General features: G+C 45.0%; 1 protein-coding gene across 3 annotated transcripts in view; it reads left to right on the forward strand.

Annotated features, from left to right (window-relative positions):
- The first annotated feature begins 1,213 nt into the window (after positions 1-1,213).
- Positions 1,214-19,915, forward strand: part of LOC110512290 (alpha-actinin-1) — a 124,018-nt gene continuing 105,316 nt past the window's right edge. For all 3 annotated transcript variants that reach the window (XM_036955342.2, XM_036955343.2, XM_036955344.2), the window contains exon 1: positions 1,214-2,040. In XM_036955342.2, coding sequence (XP_036811237.2) covers positions 1,924-2,040 — 117 coding nt within the window. In that variant the 5' untranslated portion in view covers positions 1,214-1,923. The remainder of the gene's footprint in view (positions 2,041-19,915) is intronic.

Consider the following 19,915-nt stretch of genomic DNA (forward strand, 5'->3'; position numbering starts at 1 on the left):
TGCACTATGTCATCACACACATCCTTTTATTATGTGCACTATGTCATCACACACATCCTTTTATTATGTGCACTATGTCATCACACACATCCTTTTATTATGTGCACTATGTCATCACACACATAATTTTATTATGTGCACTGTGTCATCACACACAGTTTATTATGTGCACTGTGTCATCACACAGTTTATTATGTGCACTATGTCATCACACACATCCTTTTATTATGTGCACTATGTCATCACACACATCCTTTTATTATGTGCACTGTGTCATCACACACATCCTTTTATTATGTGCACTATGTCATCACACACATCCTTTTATTATGTGCACTGTCATCACACACAGTTTTATTACGTGCACTGTGTCATCACACACATCATTTTATTATGTGCACTATGTCATCACACACATCCTTTTATTATGTGCACTATGTCATCACACACATCCTTTTATTATGTGCACTGTGTAATCACACACAGTTTATTATGTGCACTGTGTCATCACACACATCCTTTTATTATGTGCACTGTGTCATCACGGTTTTATTATGTGCACTATGTCATCACACACATCCTTTTATTAAATAAGTCAATTTGATAGAAAACATCTCTCGTAATAAATTGTTTTTATGCAGATTTTAGAATATTTGCATAAAAATCGGTAACCAATTGGATGGAAACCTAGCTACTGAAATAAAAAATTTCCCAAATGCTGGAAGGGGGGGCCTTTTGTGAAAAGGTTTGGGAGCCCCAGGCCTAGAGGACGTGTGGCTCTGTCTATCTGTCTGTCTGTCTGTCTGTCTGTCTGTCTGGCAGGCAACAAGTTACATAGATGTCTGTCTGTCTGTCTGTCTGTCTGGCAACAAGTTACATAGATGTCTGTCTGTCTGTCTGGCAACAAGTTACATAGATGTCTGTCTGTCTGTCTGTCTCTCTGGCAACAAGTTACATATATGTTGTGTGTCTGTCTATCTCTCTGTTTGTCTGTCTGGCAACAAGTTACATATATGTTGTGTGTCTGTCTATCTCTCTGTTTGTCTGTCTGGCAACAAGTTACATAATGTCCTGTGTCTGTCTGTCTGTCTGGCAACAAGTTACATAGATGTCATGTGTGTCTGTCTGTCTGTCTATCTATCTGTCAACAAGTTGCATAGATGGCGCAACTCCTATCCACCTCTCTACCTCTCTTTCTGACAGATGAAGAGGAGGATGGGTGTGGTCTCCTCTTCCAGGTGGCAAACGCTGCTTCTGAAACAGAAAATGGCCTCAAGCTAGGGGGAGGTGCGCTTTTGTTGTAGGTATACACAGACTAAATTACCCTAATACGGGTGGTAGAATTTGCGCGCATTACGCATTTATGTCTAGATTAGCATCGTTTCAAACTACATGAAACACATTAGAATGTCTCGAATCGAAGTATCCGATCGTCTACAGCACCCAATGTATATACTAATAGAACTACATAGCCTACATTAAGTCTCTGCACTGACAGCTGCTACAGCCAATTATGTTGGACTTGTTGGTGGTGGGCGGGCCATAGAACTCCTGTGTATCCAATGACGTTGCATTTAGCTTTTTTTTTAATGATATTTCATTACAGCAAAGTTTAGCTTCTATCTCCGCCAGTGTTCAAGGACCTGCCTACTTACCCGTTTTAGATCGGTGGGTGAAAAAAAATAGTTGGATAGAAAAGGATAGACAGAAGGTGAAGGGTTTTGTGTGAGTTTAGCTGAGAGAGCGAGAGAAACTGAGAGTCAGCAGCAAGCGAGATACAGTGAAGCCCGTGTGACCGTTAATTTCATCCACACCGTCTTGGTCGTGCGGTATACGGTAACAACATACCGCTGCAACATCACCTCCGGTCCACCGCGGAGTACCGTACCGGTAAAACACAGTGAACGCGAGGAAGTGTAATCCATGCCTACTTTCGACATGGACCCGTATGACGGAGATGAAAACGATTATATGCCTCAGGAAGATGACTGGGACCGGGATATGCTGTTGGACCCGGCGTGGGAGAAGCAGCAGAGAAAGGTGAATAGAATACATTTTAGGGTGTGATCTATCTAGCTCCGAGTCCCTCCTGGTGGGTAAAGGTGTTTGAATGCCTCTACCTCCACCTCTGAATGCTGCAGAGATGAGAGGGACATACGCGCAGCAGACAACCTGTAGGCTACTTTGACATTGATACGGCTCTTTGATGGTTGGAACTTGGGAACATTATTATTGTCCAAAATATATTGGACCATGACTTTTACAACAAAAATACATGTTAATGTTTTTACACTACATTTATTAAACTCAGAGTTAAATTCCTCAACTTTTTTTTCTCTTCAAAATAAGGGTTTAGCCTACTAGAACCACGAGAAGATTTAGACTGACATAAACATTAGGTGGAGGATGTGTGTTTTATCATCACGCGTAAAAGCAGCCGGTTAGCCTGTAATTGAAGCAGCATATTGTCTGTAGCCCGGACGAGTGGCCTAATCTCCCGTATACCCATCCCCCCCCCTAGAAAAACTATTAGTCCTGGAAATAACCCGCCCACCTCGCAGAGCAACAGATGTCAGACCTGCGCCTCGACATTCAACTGCTGTATCGTGTCTCCTCTTCCCGTCTCCTCTCCTTCTATTGTAGACCTTCCCTATCCGCATAACGTCTGGTGATGTCAACCATATTATAGTGGTCTATGTGATGATTCAGGCATACTTTATCATACAATTACACTACAGAACATACTTTGTTTTTGTTAGTGTTGATGCTCACGGGTAGTGTTCCTAGGCCGTCCTTGTAAATAATCATTTGTTCTTTAACTGACTTGCCTACTTTAAATAAAGGTTAAATAAAAAACTACATTGGATTGATAAGCCTGTAATATAATTGAAGACTCTTAAGAAAAAATATTGCAGTCAGAGTGCAGTGTAACAGCTGTACGTACAATACAAATCATGCATCCAAAATTACACGTTATTTTGCTGCCGTACTTTTGCAGTGTAACTGAAGTTATAGTGCAGTATTACTGCGTCCAAAAATACCACAGTCGACTGCAGATACTGCGTTTTTATTGCAGTTTCAAAACGGCTTTCTTTTTTTTTATAAGAGGGGTATGATTAGTTCAGATCAGAGCTATTTGCCCAGGTATGACTGGGCAAGACTTCGCAATGGAGTCGTTCAAATGAAAGTATATCGAGAATGGGTGAAAAAAACAGTTTACATATACAATTTGAGCGCTCTCTTTTTCTCTCCCACACTTTAAATGTATATATATTTTTTTGTTGCATTGAAAAAAAGAGGGAAGAAAATGGGGTGGAATCTGAGTAAGCAGTGTGGTTAGAAGGGTAGGGCTTGGATGTGAGCGAGCGTGCCCTAAAATGGTAATAATCGTCCCCCTTCTCGTGCAGCAGCAGTTGGAAAAGCGTTTTCCTTTCCTCATTTTTTTTTTCCTGCTTGGGAAGCTTCAGCTTCTAGTTTCCTGAATTATGCCGTCACCGCCACTCGGCGACCGGTGTGAGAGCACCGGGGATGTTAGCACCGGGGCGGCTAGGTATGCGAGGTTAGGGGGTCGCACGTAAATAATTACAGATGCTGGGAGACAACAACTAGCACAAGCCTGTCTTTTTACCTCAAGATAGTATTTTCTCGAGGCACTGACTACAGCAGTTGGTGCTGTTAGAGTAGTTATCATAGTAGCCAACTACCATGGAACACGTGAGAATCCACCGGTACTGTTGCTGGCCCTTTATTTAAATAACATGACAGTTTGTTTAGAGGAAGGGACCACTAAATAGACCCTCATGTTCTCAGTTTATGACGAGATGTTCCTTAGATATTTACAGGAAGTGCATTCAATAGAGGTGACATATAAACTAGACCAAACAAGGACTTACAAGTTGTAATGCGATGCATTATAGCTGTTTATACCATGGCATTGTTGAATACTCGTTTCTGATTGGCTTGAAGTGCATTCTAGAGCGTGCATTATTTCCCTATAACGCACGGTATATCAGCACGGTAGAATTGAATGGCTATAGTTAATTCTTACATGTTCTATGTTAGAGCTGCCTTTGAAAGCAAATGTCAAATAGAAAATATAATTGCCATTGTTGAATTCGATGCTCATAATAGTAAGCTAGAACTGATGGTTTGGTTAGCTAAACCATAACCCAGTATTAGACTAAAAGAGACTAACGTTAGTCCTTAGTCCAAGGACCTTACATGTGTAACAGTATAACTTTAGACCGTCCCCTCGCCCTCGCGCTACTCCAAGGTCTCAGAGCAAGTGACGTCACCGATTCGAAACGCTATTTAGCGCGCACCACAGCTAACTAAGCTAGCCGTTTCACATCCGTTGTACATGTTCTGTTTAAAGGGCGAATTGGTTCTGGAAGCCAAAAACAGTCAAAATACCCCATCTAAACGTGAAACGATTCTCAACTGCGGTACGGTTCTAGAAACATAAATCACTCTACTTCAATCTCACGTCAGCAGACCCGAGAAAGAGAGGCCTCGGCCGCCCACAGTCATGTAAACAATGGGACAAAAGGCATCCGGTGAGAGTTCAGACTACCACTTGATCCGAGTGATAAATCAGTAGTTGGGAAGGGATGACAACAAATCATATGACAACCAAAACATAAACAGTGAGTGGAGTCATACTCTGATTCTGTTTGTGTTTTGAGTGAGTGGAGTCATACTCTGTTGGTGTTTGTGTTTTGAGTGAGTGGAGTCCTACTATGATTGAGTTTGTGTTTTGAGTGAGTGGAGTCATACTCTGTTGGTTGGGTTTTGGGGGGGAGAACCCCTCAGGGCTCATTCCTCCTCAGTGGCTTGACTACTCCGTATGGTCACACATCACCAGATTCCTAATTGTATCATGTGTTTCTGAACACAAAGAGAGAGAGAAGTGGGTTATTGTTTGGAGCTCTGACTAGACTAAAACATTATGGGATGTGAGCACGATGGGAGCACGCTGGGAGGGATGGGAGCACACTGGGAAGGATGGGAGCACGCTGGGAGGGATGGGAGCACGCTGGGAGGGATGGGAGCACACTGGGAGGGATGGGAGCACACTGGGAGGGATGGGAGCACGCTGGGAGGGATGGGAGCACACTGGGAGGGATGGGAGCACACTGGGAGGGATGGGAGCACACTGGGAGGGATGGGAGCACACTGGGAGGGATGGGAGCACACTGGGAGGGATGGGAGCACACTGGGAGGGATGGGAGCACGCTGGGAGGGATGGGAGCACGCTGGGAGGGATGGGAGCACACTGGGAGGGATGGGAGCACACTGGGAGGGATGGGCATCACTTAAGACTCTACTGCAACACTTAAGACTCTTCTGCCATTCATTCCAATTAGACTGGTTTTTGGATTTATCCCTGAACAAGATGGCTGCCATTTTTCGCCCCATTCTGGAACTTTGAGGGTTTTATGACATAACTCCTCTAGTAATTGAATGGTGTGTCTATGGTTTCCTCTACCAGGGTTGTTTTTCTGACTGAGGGATATAGTGTTGTTGACATAGCATGTCTGAACTTGACTCTCTCAGGTATAAAGGCTCTCTCTCCAGATCTCCTTATCTGTGAATGCCTCTCCTCTCCAAGTACCCCTCTCTGAGGCACATGGGGTGGGGTCGGCTGTGGGCGGGCCACACATTTTCATTGGTTCTAACAGATCAGCTAGTTAGTTGGCTAACATTGTAGGTTTACACACAGTCATGTCTAACAATAAAAATCATTGTTTTCTAATTTATGTTGCCTGTAACTACTTTTTATGCATGCATATGGCAATTTCACACATGGAAAACATTTGTTTACTCTGTTGCTATGGTCACCGTCCATGTCATCCTGTGTGTGTGGAGTTTGCGGTTCGCCTTCAAAATAAAAGTCCCCCATTTTTAAAGTTCTGTTGGGACTTAAAATACTGAAATAAGACTGTAGAAAAATATCTTTGTAGTAGACACTTACATATGATTATAACTTAATAATGACACCTTAGTTTCATTCTCTCTCTCTCTCTCTCTCTCTCTCTCTCTCTCTCTCGTCCTTCCCAACTCTCTGTCTCTCTCCGTCCCTCTTCTCTCTCTCTCCTTCCCTTCTTAATTTTTCTCTCTTTCTCTCTGTCACTCCTCCCTCTTTCTCTATCTCTGATTGCAATTTAAGGGGCTTTATTGGCATGGGGAAACATATGTTAACATTGCCAAAGCAGATAGTAAACAAAAGTGAAATAAACTAAACAAATGAACAGTAAACATTCACAGAAGTTCTAAAGGAATAGAGAATGTCATATTATATCTTTATACAATGTTGTAACGATGTGCAAATAGTACAAAAGGGAAAATAAATAAACATAAATATGGGTTGTATTTACAATGGTGTTTGTTCTTCACTGGTTGCCCTTTTCTCGTGGCAACAGGTCACACATCTTGCTGCTGTGATGGCACACTGTGGTATTTCACACAATAGATATGTGAGTTCATCAAAATTGGATTTGTTTTCGAATTCTTTGTGGGTCTGTGTAATCTGAGGGAAATATGTGTCTCTAATATGGTCATACATTGGGCAGGAGGTTAGGAAGTGCAGCTCAGTTTCCACCACATTTTGTGGGCAGTGAGCACATAGCCTGTCTTCTCTTAAAAGCCAGATCTGCCTATGGCGGCCTTTCTCAATAGCAAGGCTATGCTCACTGAGTCTGTACATAGTCAAAGCTTTCCTTAAGTTTAGGTAAGTCACAGTGGTCAGGTATTCTGCCACTGTGTACTCTCTGTTTAGGGCCAAAAAGCATTCTAGTTTGCTCAGTTTTTTTTGTAAATTCTTTCCAATGTGTCAAGTAATTATCTTTTAGTTTTCTCATGATTTGGTTGCGTCTAATTGTGTTGCTGTCCTGGGGCTCTGTGGGGTCTGTTTGTGTTTGTGAACAGAGCCCCAGGACCAGCTTGCTGAGGGGACTCTTCTCCAGGTTCATCTCTCTGCTCTGCATGCATTATCTGGTGTTTTACGTTGTACTAAGGAGGATATTTTTGCAGAATTCTGTATGCAGAGTCTCAATTTGGTGTTTGTCCCATTTTGTGAATTCTTGGTTGGTGAGCGGATCCCAGACCTCACAACCATAAAGGGCAATGGGATCTATAACTGATTCAAGTGTTTTTAGCCATATCCTAATTGGTATGTCGAATTTGATGTTCCTTTTGATGGCATAGGAGGCCCTTCTTGCCTTGTCTCTCAGATCGTTCACGGCTTTGTGAAAGTTACCTGTGGCGCTGATGTTTATGGCCAAGGTATGTATAGTTTTTTGTGTGTTCTTGGGCAACGGTGTCTAGATGGAATTTGTATTTGTGGTCCTGGCAACTTTTTTGGAACACCATTATTTTTTGTCTAACTGAGATTTACTGTCAGGGCCCAGGTCTGGCAGAATCTGTGCAGAAGATCTAGGTGCTGCTGTAGGCCCTCCTTGGTTGGGGACAGAAGCACCAGATCATCAGCAAACAGTAGACATTTGACTTCAGATTCTAGTAGGTTGAGGCCGGGTGCTGCAGACTGTTCTAGTGCCCGCGCCTATTCGTTGATATATATGTTAGAGGGTCTATAAACTCAGCAACAAAAAGAAACGTCCTCTCACTGTCAACTGCGTTTATTTTCAGCAAACTTAACATGTGTAAATATTTGTATGATCATGACAAGATTCAACAACTGAGACATAAACTGAACAAGTTCCACAGACATGTGACTAACAGAAATTGAATAATGTGTCCCTGAACAAAGGGGGGGTCAAAATCAAAAGTAACAGTCGGTATCTGGTGTGGCCACCAGCTGCATTAAGTACTGCAATGCATCTCCTCCTCATGGGCTGCACCAGATTTGCCAGTTCTTGCTTTGAGATGTTACCCCACTCTTCCACCAAGGCAGCTGCAAGTTCCCGGACATTTCTGGGGCGAATGGCCCTAGCCCTCACCCGCCGATCCAACAGGTCCCAGACGTGCTAAATGGGATTGAGATCCGGGCTCTTCGCTGGCCATGGCAGAACACTGACAATCCTGTCTTGCAGGAAATCACGTACAGAACGAGCAGTATGGCTGGTGGCATTGTCATGCTGGAGGGTCATGTCAGGATGAGCCTGCAGGAAGGGTACCACATGAGGATGTCTTCCCTGTAGCATTGAGATTGTCTGCATTGACAACAAGCTCAGTCCGATGATGCTGTGACACACCGCCCCAGACCATGACGGACCCTCCACCTCCAAATCGATCCCGCTCCAGAGTACAGGCCTCGGTGTAACGCTCATTCCTTCGACGATAAACGCGAATCCGACCATCACCCCTGGTGAGGCAAAACCGCGACTCGTCAGTGAAGAGCACTTTTAGCCAGTCCTGTCTGGTCCAGCGACGGTGGGTTTGTGCCCATTGGTGACATTGTTGCCGGTGATGTCAGGTGAGGACCTGCCTTACAACAGGCCTACAAGCCCTCAGTCCAGCCTCTCTCAGCCTATTGCGGACAGTCTGAACACTGATGGAGGGATTGTGTGTTCCTGGTGTAACTTGGACAGTTGTTGTTGCCATCCTGTACCTGTCCCACAGGTGTGATGTTCGGATGTACCGATCCTGTGCATATAATCAATCAGATGTATTTATAAAGCCCTTCTTACATCAGCTGATATCTCAAAGTTCTGTACAGAAACCCAGCTTAAACCCCCAACAGCAAGCAATGCAGGTGTAGAAGCACGGTGGCTAGGAAAAATTCCCTAGAAAGGCCAGAACCTAGGAAGAAACCTAGAGAGGAACCAGGCTATGTGGGGTGGCCAGTCCTCTTCTGGCTGTGCCGGGTGGAGATTATAACAGAACATGGCCAAGATGTTCAAAAGTTCATAAATGACCAGCATGGTCAAATAATAATAATCACAGTGGTTGTCGAGGGTGCAGCACGTCAGCACCTCAGGAGTAAATGTCAGTTGGCTTTTCATAGCCGATTATTAAGAGTATCTCTACCGCTCCTGCTGTCTCTAGAGAGTTGAAAACAGCAGGTCTGGGACAGGTAGCACGTTCGGTGAACAGGTCAGGGTTCCATAGCCGCAGGCAGAACAGTTGAAACTGGAGCAGCAGCATGGCCAGGTGGACTGGGGACAGCAACGAGTCATCAGGCCAGGTAGTCCTGAGGCATGGTCCTAGGGCTCAGGTTCTCCGAGGGAGAGAAAGAGAGAGAATTAGAGAGAGCATACTTAAATTCACACAGGACACCGGATAGGACATGAGAAATACTCCAGATATAACAGACTGACCCTAGCCCCCCGACACATAAACTACTGCAGCATAAATACTGGAGGCTGAGACAGGAGGGGTCGGGAGACACTGCAGGTGTTGTTACACATGATCTGCCACTGCGAGGACGATCAGCTGTCCGTCCTGTCTCCCTGTAGCGCTGTCTTAGGCGTCTCACAGTACGGACATTGCAATTTATTGCCCTGGCCACATCTGCAGTCCTCATGCCTCCTTACAGCATGCCTAAGGCACGTTCACACAGATAAGCAGGGACCCTGGGCATTTTTCTTTTGGTGTCAGTAGAAAGGCCTCTTTGGTGTCCTAAGTTTTCTTAACTGTGACCTTAATTGCCTTCCGTCTGTATAAGCTGTTAGTGTCTTAACGACCGTTCCACAGGTGCATGTTAATTAATTGTTTATGGTTCATTGAACAAGCATGGGAAACAGTGTTTAAACCCTTTACAATGAAGATCTGTGAAATTATTTGGATTTTTACGAATTATCTTTGAAAGACAGGGTCCCGAAAAAAGGGACGTTTTCTTTTTATATTCGGAGTTTAAGTCTCTGTCTCGGTACCTCTCTGTATTTCCATCTACAGATTCATAATGTCATCATCTAGAATAGACTTCCTGTGTAGCCAGGGCTGTGGTGAGTGTAGGTGGATGGCTGGATGACTGGCTGGATGACTGGCTGGATGACTGGCTGGATGACTGGCTGGCTGACTGACTGGCTGGATGACTGGCTGGCTGGATGACTTGCTGGCTGGATGACTGGCTGGCTGGATGACTGACTGGCTGGATGACTGACTGGCTGGCTGGATGACTGACTGGCTGGATGACTGACTGGCTGGATGACTGGCTGGCTGAATGACTGACTGGCTGGATGACTGGCTGGATGACTGACTGGCTGGATGACTGGTTGACTGGATGACTGGCTGGCTGGATGACTGGCTGGCTGGATGACTGGTTGACTGACTGACTGGCTGGATGACTGGCTGATTAAATGACTAGTTGACTGACTGGCTGGATGACTGGCTGATTGAATGACTAGTTGACTGACTGGCTGGATGACTGGCTGATTGAATGACTGGTTGACTAACTGGCTGGATGACTGGCTGATTGAATGACTAGTTGACTGACTGGCTGGATGACTGGTTGATTGAATGACTGGTTGACTGACTGTCTGGATGACTGGCAGATTGAATGACTAGTTGACTGACTGGCTGGATGACTGGCTGATTGAATGACTGGTTGACTGACTGGCTGATTGAATGACTGGTTGACTGGTTCACTGACTGGCTGATTGAATGACTGGTTGACTGACTGGCTGGATGACTGACTGATTGAATTACTGGTTGACTGACTGGCTGGATGACTGGCTGATTGACTGACTGGTTGCTGAGGGCTGATTTGTCCAGGCTTGTCCTTATAAGGAAACGACTGAGTTGTTGTACCTTCAATTTGCCCCCCCCCCCCCCCCCCCCCCCTCCAAGCCCCGCCCCTTCTCCGTCTGCAGCCTTGGCACCTCCTACATTCCCCAGCCCAACCTGTCTCCTTTGTGCTATGGGGAAGATAAGGTTTGAATTGATTCCACAATCCATTAAGTTCCAGGATAAATGATTGTTCATAGCATTCCAACTATGGCTGAGTCTGAGCCTGAAGGAAATAGCAAGGCAAGCTCTCTTGGCCTCGCAGCACAAATCTGGCTGACATTACAGTCCTGAACACGGCTCCGTTCTCTGTCTCTGTAAACTAAAAGAGAGACGTATGGGCTTAGTCCCAAACGGCACCCTATTCCCTATATAGTGCACTACTTTGGACCAGGACCCTATGGACCTATAGTGAATAGGGTGTCGTTTGAGACTCACGCAGGTTGGGGTTAGGTTAGGGGAATATTAACCCAACCCCAAAAGGTGTTGAGTAGCCACAGGTCATCAGTCCATCATACCCCATTTTTTTATGAACAAAAAAAAATAGCCAACAAATACATTTAAAATTAATACAAATTAAACTGAAGGAAAACAAAAGGGGAAATGGGGATTTCAAAAGAAACGAGACTCATAAGATGACGTGTTTTATTTATTTATCCAGTGTGCAACCAGGGGGGGAAAAAATATCCTAGACCACCTTTACTCCACACACAGAGATGCTCTACAATGCTCTGCCACTTTGGAGCCCCACGTGTCGTGCACATAAACTGATTGTAATTGATAACATTAGTCAGTGAAAGCGCCAACTATGCTGTTTCCATGTAGTGCTGGGAAAAAATACCTGGAAACATGCAGACCACAATGCAGACAGATTGCCTCCCCCCCCCCCCCACACACACACACACACACACACACCACTCTGCCCCAGGCTCGGTCATTATTGAACACATTGGGCTCCAGAGTGGCGCAGCGGTCTAAGCCACTGCATCTCAGTGCTAGAGGTGTCACTACCCTGGTTTGATTCCAGGCTGTATCACAACCGGCCGTGATTGGGAGTCCCATAGGGCGGCGCACAATTGGCCCAGGCGTCGTCCGGGTTAGGCCGGTGTAGGCCGTCACTGTAAATAAAATAACAATTGTTCTTAACTGACACGCCTAGCTTGAAGAAAGGTATAATAACAGTGTCTCTCTCGGTGGAAGCAGGCAGAAATATTCTAGAAATATTCTAGCACCTGTGTGTGTGTGTGTGTGTGTGTGTGTGTGTGTGTTGTCTAACTTTTCTTGAAAAGCGTTTCCTCTTTGCCTTCCAACATCGCCCCCTGACCCTCCAAGTTGGATGAGGAAGTCAGTTCTCAACGGGTCCTGGTTCTCAGCTGAGGTTCTTATCCACAAATCATCTTTCTTTGGACAAGTGGTATTCACACCCCAGAGCTCAATCACAACATGTTGCTTTCTGCCTACAACTATGCTAGACGTGTGTATTATTGAATGAGATCTTCTGTAAATGCAGTACAATGAAGAATAGTTCCTGGAGTACAGTACAGTTCACTATGAATGAGCTAGTTCCTGGAGTACAGTACAGTTCACTATGAATGAGCTAGTTCCTGGAGTACAGTACAGTTCACTATGAATGAGCTAGTTCCTGGAGTACAGTACAGTTCACTATGAATGAGCTAGTTCCAGGAGTACAGTACAGTTCACTATGAATGAGCTAGTTCCTGGAGTACAGTACAGTTCACTATGAATGAGCTAGTTCCTGGAGTACAGTACAGTTCACTATGAATGAGCTAGTTCCTGGAGTACAGTACAGTTCACTATGAATGAGCTAGTTCCTGGAGTACAGTACAGTTCACTATGAATGAGCTAGTTCCAGGAGTACAGTACAGTTCACTATGAATGAGCTAGTTCCTGGAGTACAGTACAGTTCACTATGAATGAGCTAGTTCCTGGAGTACAGTACAGTTCACTATGAATGAGCTAGTTCCTGGAGTACAGTACAGTTCACTATGAATGAGCTAGTTCCTGGAGTACAGTACAGTTCACTATGAATGAGCTAGTTCCAGGAGTACAGTACAGTTCACTATGAATGAGCTAGTTCCTGGAGTACAGTACAGTTCACTATGAATGAGCTAGTTCCTGGAGTACAGTACAGTTCACTATGAATGAGCTAGTTCCTGGAGTACAGTACAGTTCACTATGAATAAGCTAGTTCCTGGAGTACAGTACAGTTCACTATGAATGAGCTAGTTCCTGGAGTACAGTACAGTTCGCTTTGAATGAGCTAGTTCCTGGAGTACAGTACAGTTCACTATGAATGAGCTAGTTCCTGGAGTACAGTACAGTTCACTATGAATGAGCTAGTTCCTGGAGTACAGTACAGTTCACTATGAATGAGCTAGTTCCAGGAGTACAGTACAGTTCACTATGAATGAGCTAGTTCCTGGAGTACAGTACAGTTCACTATGAATGAGCTAGTTCCTGGAGTACAGTACAGTTCACTATGAATGAGCTAGTTCCTGGAGTACAGTACAGTTCACTATGAATGAGCTAGTTCCTGGAGTACAGTACAGTTCACTATGAATGAGCTAGTTCCAGGAGTACAGTACAGTTCACTATGAATGAGCTAGTTCCTGGAGTACAGTACAGTTCACTATGAATGAGCTAGTTCCTGGAGTACAGTACAGTTCACTATGAATGAGCTAGTTCCTGGAGTACAGTACAGTTCACTATGAATAAGCTAGTTCCTGGAGTACAGTACAGTTCACTATGAATGAGCTAGTTCCTGGAGTACAGTACAGTTCGCTTTGAATGAGCTAGTTCCTGGAGTACAGTACAGTTCACTATGAATGAGCTAGTTCCTGGAGTACAGTACAGTTCACTATGAATGAGCTAGTTCCTGGAGTACAGTACAGTTCACTATGAATGAGCTAGTTCCTGGAGTACAGTACAGTTCGCTATGAATGAGCTAGTTCCTGGAGTACAGTACAGTTCGCTATGAATGAGCTAGTTCCTGGAGTACAGTACAGTTCGCTATGAATGAGCTAGTGGACGAACATTCCAAGTCGTCACTCACTAAATAGTCCCAAGTAAGTACAACACAAGTTGTTTACACCCCTGCTCGTTTCCAATCCATTACTAATATAAGTCTAAATATGGACCTGAGAAAAGGACTGAGGTGAAGATTTGCATCAGTGTCCTGGTGGCGTTACATAAACTCTCCAGTCAGATAACAGAATGCACTGTTTAAAGAGTCAAATGTGTCCACTGTACACACTGACTGTACAGCTTTAACTTAAGGAAGAAATGTCTTTCTCTCTCACCACCACCACCACCAAAGGGACAGAGTTTACACGTAACTACAAATAAACTCTTTCCAAATCAGTCAATAAAAACATTTTCCTCTTGTGTTTTGGCGAGGAAGTCTGGGTAGCTTTGTTGAGGAGGTCTGGGTAGCCTTGGCAAGGAGGTCTGGGTAGCTTTGGTGAGGAGGTCTGGGTAGCTTTGGCGAGGAGGTCTGGGTAGCTTTGGCGAGGAGGTCTGGGTAGCCTTGGCGAGGAGGTCTGGGTAGCTTTGGCGAGGAGGTCTGGGTAGCCTTGGCGAGGAGGTCTGGGTAGCCTTTGCGAGGAGGTCTGGGTAGCCTTGGCGAGGAGGTCTGGGTAGCTTTGTAAGTATTTGGCACTACATCGTAAGGAAGAGGAGGAGAAAAACCTTTTACATTCTAAAACCATATAATATATGACTAGCTAGCTACGGTAGTATTGTCACTAGAGGCAATCGTGTTCATAGCTGTGCCTGCGCCAAAACTCTGCTATTTTTCCATGCTGTGGCAACAGTAGTACTCACAGAACTAGAATGAGGAGAATGGGTCTCTTCATTCAAGTCAATGATGCTATATTGTAGGGTTTTTGACTCACTGCTGTACAATGTAGACAGAAATGGGACAGTTCAAGATGGCGCTATGTCACCATGTCACCATGTCGTTTTCTTTGCCCTAATGTCCTTATAAATGACATAGAACTAATCATTAGATTGTTCTCTACAATATATTTTTTTACCTTAATATACTTGCCACTCTAGTGCTGCAGAAATGGTTGTCCTTCTGGAATGTTCTCCCATCTCCACAGAGGAACTGTCAGAGAGACCATTGGGTTCTTGGTCACCTCCCTGACCAAGGCCCTTCTCCCCTGATTGCTCAGTTTGGCTGGGCGGCCAGCTCTAGGAAGAGTCTTGGTGGTTCCAAACTTCTTCCATTTAAGAATGATGGAGGCCACTGTGTTCTTGGGTACCTTCAATGCTGCAATAATGTTTTGGTACCCTTCACCAGATCTGTGCCTCAACACAATCTTGTCTCGGAGCTCTACGGACAATTCCTTTGACCTCATGGCTTGGTTTTTGCTCTAACATTCACTGTCAACTGTGGGACCTTTATATAGACAGGTGTGTGTCTTTCTGAATTCATCACAGGTGGACTTCAATCAAGTTGTAGAAACATCTCAAGGATGATCAATGGAAACAGGATGCACCAGAGCTCAATTTTGAGTCTCATAGCAAAGGGTTTGAATACTGATGTAAATAAGGTATTTCTGTTTTTGTTTTTTAAAATACATTTTCTAAACCTGTTTTCACTTTGTTGTTATGTGGTATTGTGTTTAGATTGAATAGGGAAAACAATTATGCATTTAGAATAAGGTTGTAATCCAACAAAATGTGGAAAAAAAAATGTGGAAAAAATGTTGTGGTCTGAATATACTAATGGTAATATTCTAATGGTAATATTCTAATGGTAATATACTAATGGTAATATACTAATGGTAATATTCTAATGGTAATATACTAATGGTAATATTCTAATGGTAATATACTAATGGTAATATACTAATGGTAATATTCTAATGGTAATATACTAATGGTAATATTCTAATGTTAATATACTAATGGTAATATACTAATGGTAATATTCTAATGTTAATATACTAATGGTAACATTCTAATGGTAACATTCTAATGGTAACATTCTAATGGTAACATTCTAATGGTAATATTCTAATGGTAATATTCTAATGGTAATATTATAATGGTAACATTCTAATGGTAATATTCTAATGGTAACATTCTAATGGTAACATTCTAATGGTAATATTCTAATGGTAATATTCTAATGGTAATATTCTAATATTCTAATGGTAATATTCTAATGGTAATATTCTAATGGTAATATTCTAATGGTAATATTCTAATGGTAATATGTACAGTACCAGTCAAAAGTTTGGACACCTACTCATTCAAGGGTTTTTTTCTTCGTTTTTACTATTTTCTACATTGTAGAATAATAATGAAGACATCAACACTATGAAATAACACATATGGAATCATGTAGTAACCAAAAAAGTGTTAAACAAATCAAAATAGATTTTAGATTCTTCCAAGTAGACACCCTTTGCGTTGATGACAGATTTGCACACTCTTTGCATTCTCTCAACCAGCTTCATGAGGAATGCTTTTCCAACAGTCTTGAAGGAGTTCCCACGTATGCTGAGCACTTGTTGGCTGCTTTTCCTTCACTCTGCGGTCCAACTCATTCCAAACCATCTCAATTGGGTTGAGGTCGGTGAAGCAGCACTCCATCACTCTCCTTCTTGGTCAAATCGCCCTTACACAGCCTGGAGGTGTGTTGGGTCATTGTCCTGTTGAAAAACAAGTGATAGTCCCACTAAGCGCAAACCGGATGGAATCGCTGCAGAATGCCGTGGTAGCCATGCTGGTTAAGTGTGCCTTGAATTCTAAATAAATCACAGACAGTGTCACCAGCAAAGCACCCCCACACCTCCTCCTCCATGCTTCACGGTGGGAACCACACATGCGGAGATCATCCATTCACCTACTCTGCGTCTCACAAAAACACGGCGGTTGGAACCCAAAATCTCAAATTTGGACTCATCAGACCAAAGAGCAGATTTCCACCAGTCTAATGTCCATTGCTCGTGTTTCTTGGCCCAAGCAAGTCTCTTCTTCTTACTGGTGTCCTTTAGTAGTCATTTCTTTGCAGCAATTCAACCATTTAGGCCTGATTCACACAGTCTCCTCTGAACAGTTGATTATGAGATGCGTCTGTTACTTGAACTCTGAGAAGCATTTATTTGGGCAGTAATCTGAGTCTGGTAACTTTAATGAACTGATCCTCTGCAGCAGAGGTAACTCTGGGTCTTCCTTTCCTGTGGCGGTCCTCATGAGAGCCAGTTTCATCACAGCGCTTGATGGTTTTTACGACTGCACTTGAAGAAACTTTCAAAGTTCTTTAAATGTCATAGTTTTAATGTCTTCATTATTATTCTACAATGTAGAAAATAGTGAAAATAAAGAAAAAACCCTTGAATGAGTAGGTGTGTCCAACCTTTTGACTGGTACTGTACATGTCGACTGGAGTAATAGTGACCAGTAAGACGATTAACAGATACTAATGGTAATGACAATCAATAATCAATGTGTAATGGGTGGTAGTAGTTCATCTAATCAATAATCAATGTGTATGTGTGTGCGTTTTGATGTGTGTGTGTGACCCATCAGTCTTAACAAGGCTGGGGCAAGGCATTGTGACGGGGGGGTGGGTGGGGGGGGTGGGGGCAGTAAGATTTAGAACTGGACTGGATCCACTATGACACAGAGCCAGACCACACACATACACACACACATACACACACACACACATACACATACACACACACACACTAAACACACACGCTAAACACACAAACCTAACCCTGTATTAATATAGAGATCGGGAGCTAAAGGCAATGGATATCAGGTTGTCATGTAATACATTGGAGTGTGCAGTGTGTGGTAATGAAGTATGTATTACATTATGAATAGGGTGGTGAATCAGGGCACTAGTTCTGGAAGGAGACCTTTATGTCTGTCTGTCTGTCTGTCTGTCTGTCTGTCTGTCTGTCTGTCTCTCTGTCTGTCTCTCTGTCTGTCTGTCTGTCTGTCTGTCTGTCTGTCTCTCTGTCTCTCTCTCTCTCTCTCTCTCTCTCTCTCTCTCTCTCTCCCTCTCTCTTTTGTTGAGAGTGGGCCGTGTGTGTGTTTGTGTTTTGTTGAGAGTGGGCCTTGTTTGTGTTCTGTTGAGAGTGGGCCGTGTGTGTGTTTTGTTGAGAGTGGACTGTAGCCCGTAGCCAGGACAGAACAGACAGCATTGTGGGAAATCAGCGACCGAGGGGAGGAATCTGATGATGGGGCATTCTTTGAGGTGAACTAACTCCTCTCCAGAGTGGAGTAGACTGAGTGAGGCCCTCCTCCTCTCCAGAGTGGAGCAGACTGAGTGAGGCCCTCCTCCTCCTCTTCAGAGTGGAGCAGACTGAGTGAGGCCCTCCTCCTCTCCAGAGTGGAGCAGACTGAGTGAGGCCCTCTTCTCCAGAGTGGAGCAGACTGAGTGAGGCCCTCCTCCTCCTCTCCAGAGTGGAGCAGACTGAGTGAGGCCCTCCTCCTCCTCTTCAGAGTGGAGCAGACTGAGTGAGGCCCTCCTCCTCTCCAGAGTGGAGCAGACTGAGTGAGGCCCTCCTCCTCCTCTCCAGAGTGGAGCAGACTGAGTGAGGCCCTCCTCCTCCTCTCCAGAGTGGAGCAGACTGAGTGAGGCCCTCCTCCTCTCCAGAGTGGAGCAGACTGAGTGAGGCCCTCCTCCTCCTCTTCAGAGTGGAGCAGACTGAGTGAGGCCCTCCTCCTCTCCAGAGTGGAGCAGACTGAGTGAGGCCCTCCTCCTCCTCTTCAGAGTGGAGCAGACTGAGTGAGGCCCTCCTCCTCCTCTCCAGAGTGGAGCAGACTGAGTGAGGCCCTCCTCCTCTCCAGAGTGGAGCAGACTGAGTGAGGCCCTCCTCCTCCTCTTCAGAGTGGAGCAGACTGAGTGAGGCCCTCCTCCTCTCCAGAGTGGAGTAGACTGAGTGAGTCCCTCCTCCTCCTCTCCAGAGTGGAGCAGACTGAGTGAGGCCCTCCTCCTCCTCTCCAGAGTGGAGCAGACTGAGTGAGGCCCTCCTCCTCCTCTCCAGAGTGGAGCAGACTGAGTGAGGCCCTCCTCCTCCTCTCCAGAGTGGAGCAGACTGAGTGAGGCCCTCCTCCTCCTCTCCAGAGTGGAGCAGACTGAGTGAGGCCCTCCTCTTCTCCAGAGTGGAGTAGACTGAGTGAGGCCCTCCTCCTCCTCTCCAGAGTGGAGCAGACTGAGTGAGGCCCTCCTCCTCCTCTCCAGAGTGGAGCAGACTGAGTGAGGCCCTCCTCCTCCTCTCCAGAGTGGAGCAGACTGAGTGAGGCCCTCCTCCTCCTCTCCAGAGTGGAGCAGACTGAGTGAGTCCCTCCTCCTCCTCTCCAGAGTGGAGCAGACTGAGTGAGGCCCTCCTCCTCCTCTCCAGAGTGGAGCAGACTGAGTGAGGCCCTCCTCCTCCTCTCCAGAGTGGAGCAGACTGAGTGAGGCCCTCCTCCTCCTCTTCAGAGTGGAGCAGACTGAGTGAGGCCCTCCTCCTCCTCTCCAGAGTGGAGCAGACTGAGTGAGGCCCTCCTCCTCCTCTCCAGAGTGGAGCAGACTGAGTGAGTCCCTCCTCCTCCTCTCCAGAGTGGAGCAGACTGAGTGAGGCCCTCCTCCTCCTCTCCAGAGTGGAGCAGACTGAGTGAGGCCCTCCTCCTCCTCTCCAGAGTGGAGCAGACTGAGTGAGGCCCTCCTCCTCCTCTTCAGAGTGGAGCAGACTGAGTGAGGCCCTCCTCCTCCTCTCCAGAGTGGAGCAGACTGAGTGAGGCCCTCCTCCTCCTCTCCAGAGTGGAGCAGACTGAGTGAGGCCCTCCTCCTCCTCTCCAGAGTGGAGCAGACTGAGTGAGGCCCTCCTCCTCCTCTTCTCTCTCTCTCTCAAATCAAATCACATTTTATTGGTCACATACACATGTTTTGCAGATGTTATTGCGGGTGTAGTGAAATGCTTCTGTTTCTAGCTCCAACAGTGCAGTAATATCTAACAACTAATATCTAACCGTTTCACAACAGATAAACACAATCCACACAAACATAAGTAAAGGAATGGAATTAAGAATATATAAATATTAGGACGAGCAACGTCAGAGCGGCATCATCTAAGATACAGAAAAATAGGGTAATGTATACATAAGAGGTGAGTAATGTAAAATATGTAAATGTATTTTATTAAAGTGACCAGTGATTTCAAGTCTATGTATATAAGGCAGCATCTAATGTGCTACC

This window comes from Oncorhynchus mykiss, chromosome 19 (assembly GCF_057628025.1).
Source record: "Oncorhynchus mykiss isolate SJ-2025 chromosome 19, ASM5762802v1, whole genome shotgun sequence".
Classification (NCBI taxonomy): Eukaryota; Metazoa; Chordata; class Actinopteri; order Salmoniformes; family Salmonidae; genus Oncorhynchus; species Oncorhynchus mykiss.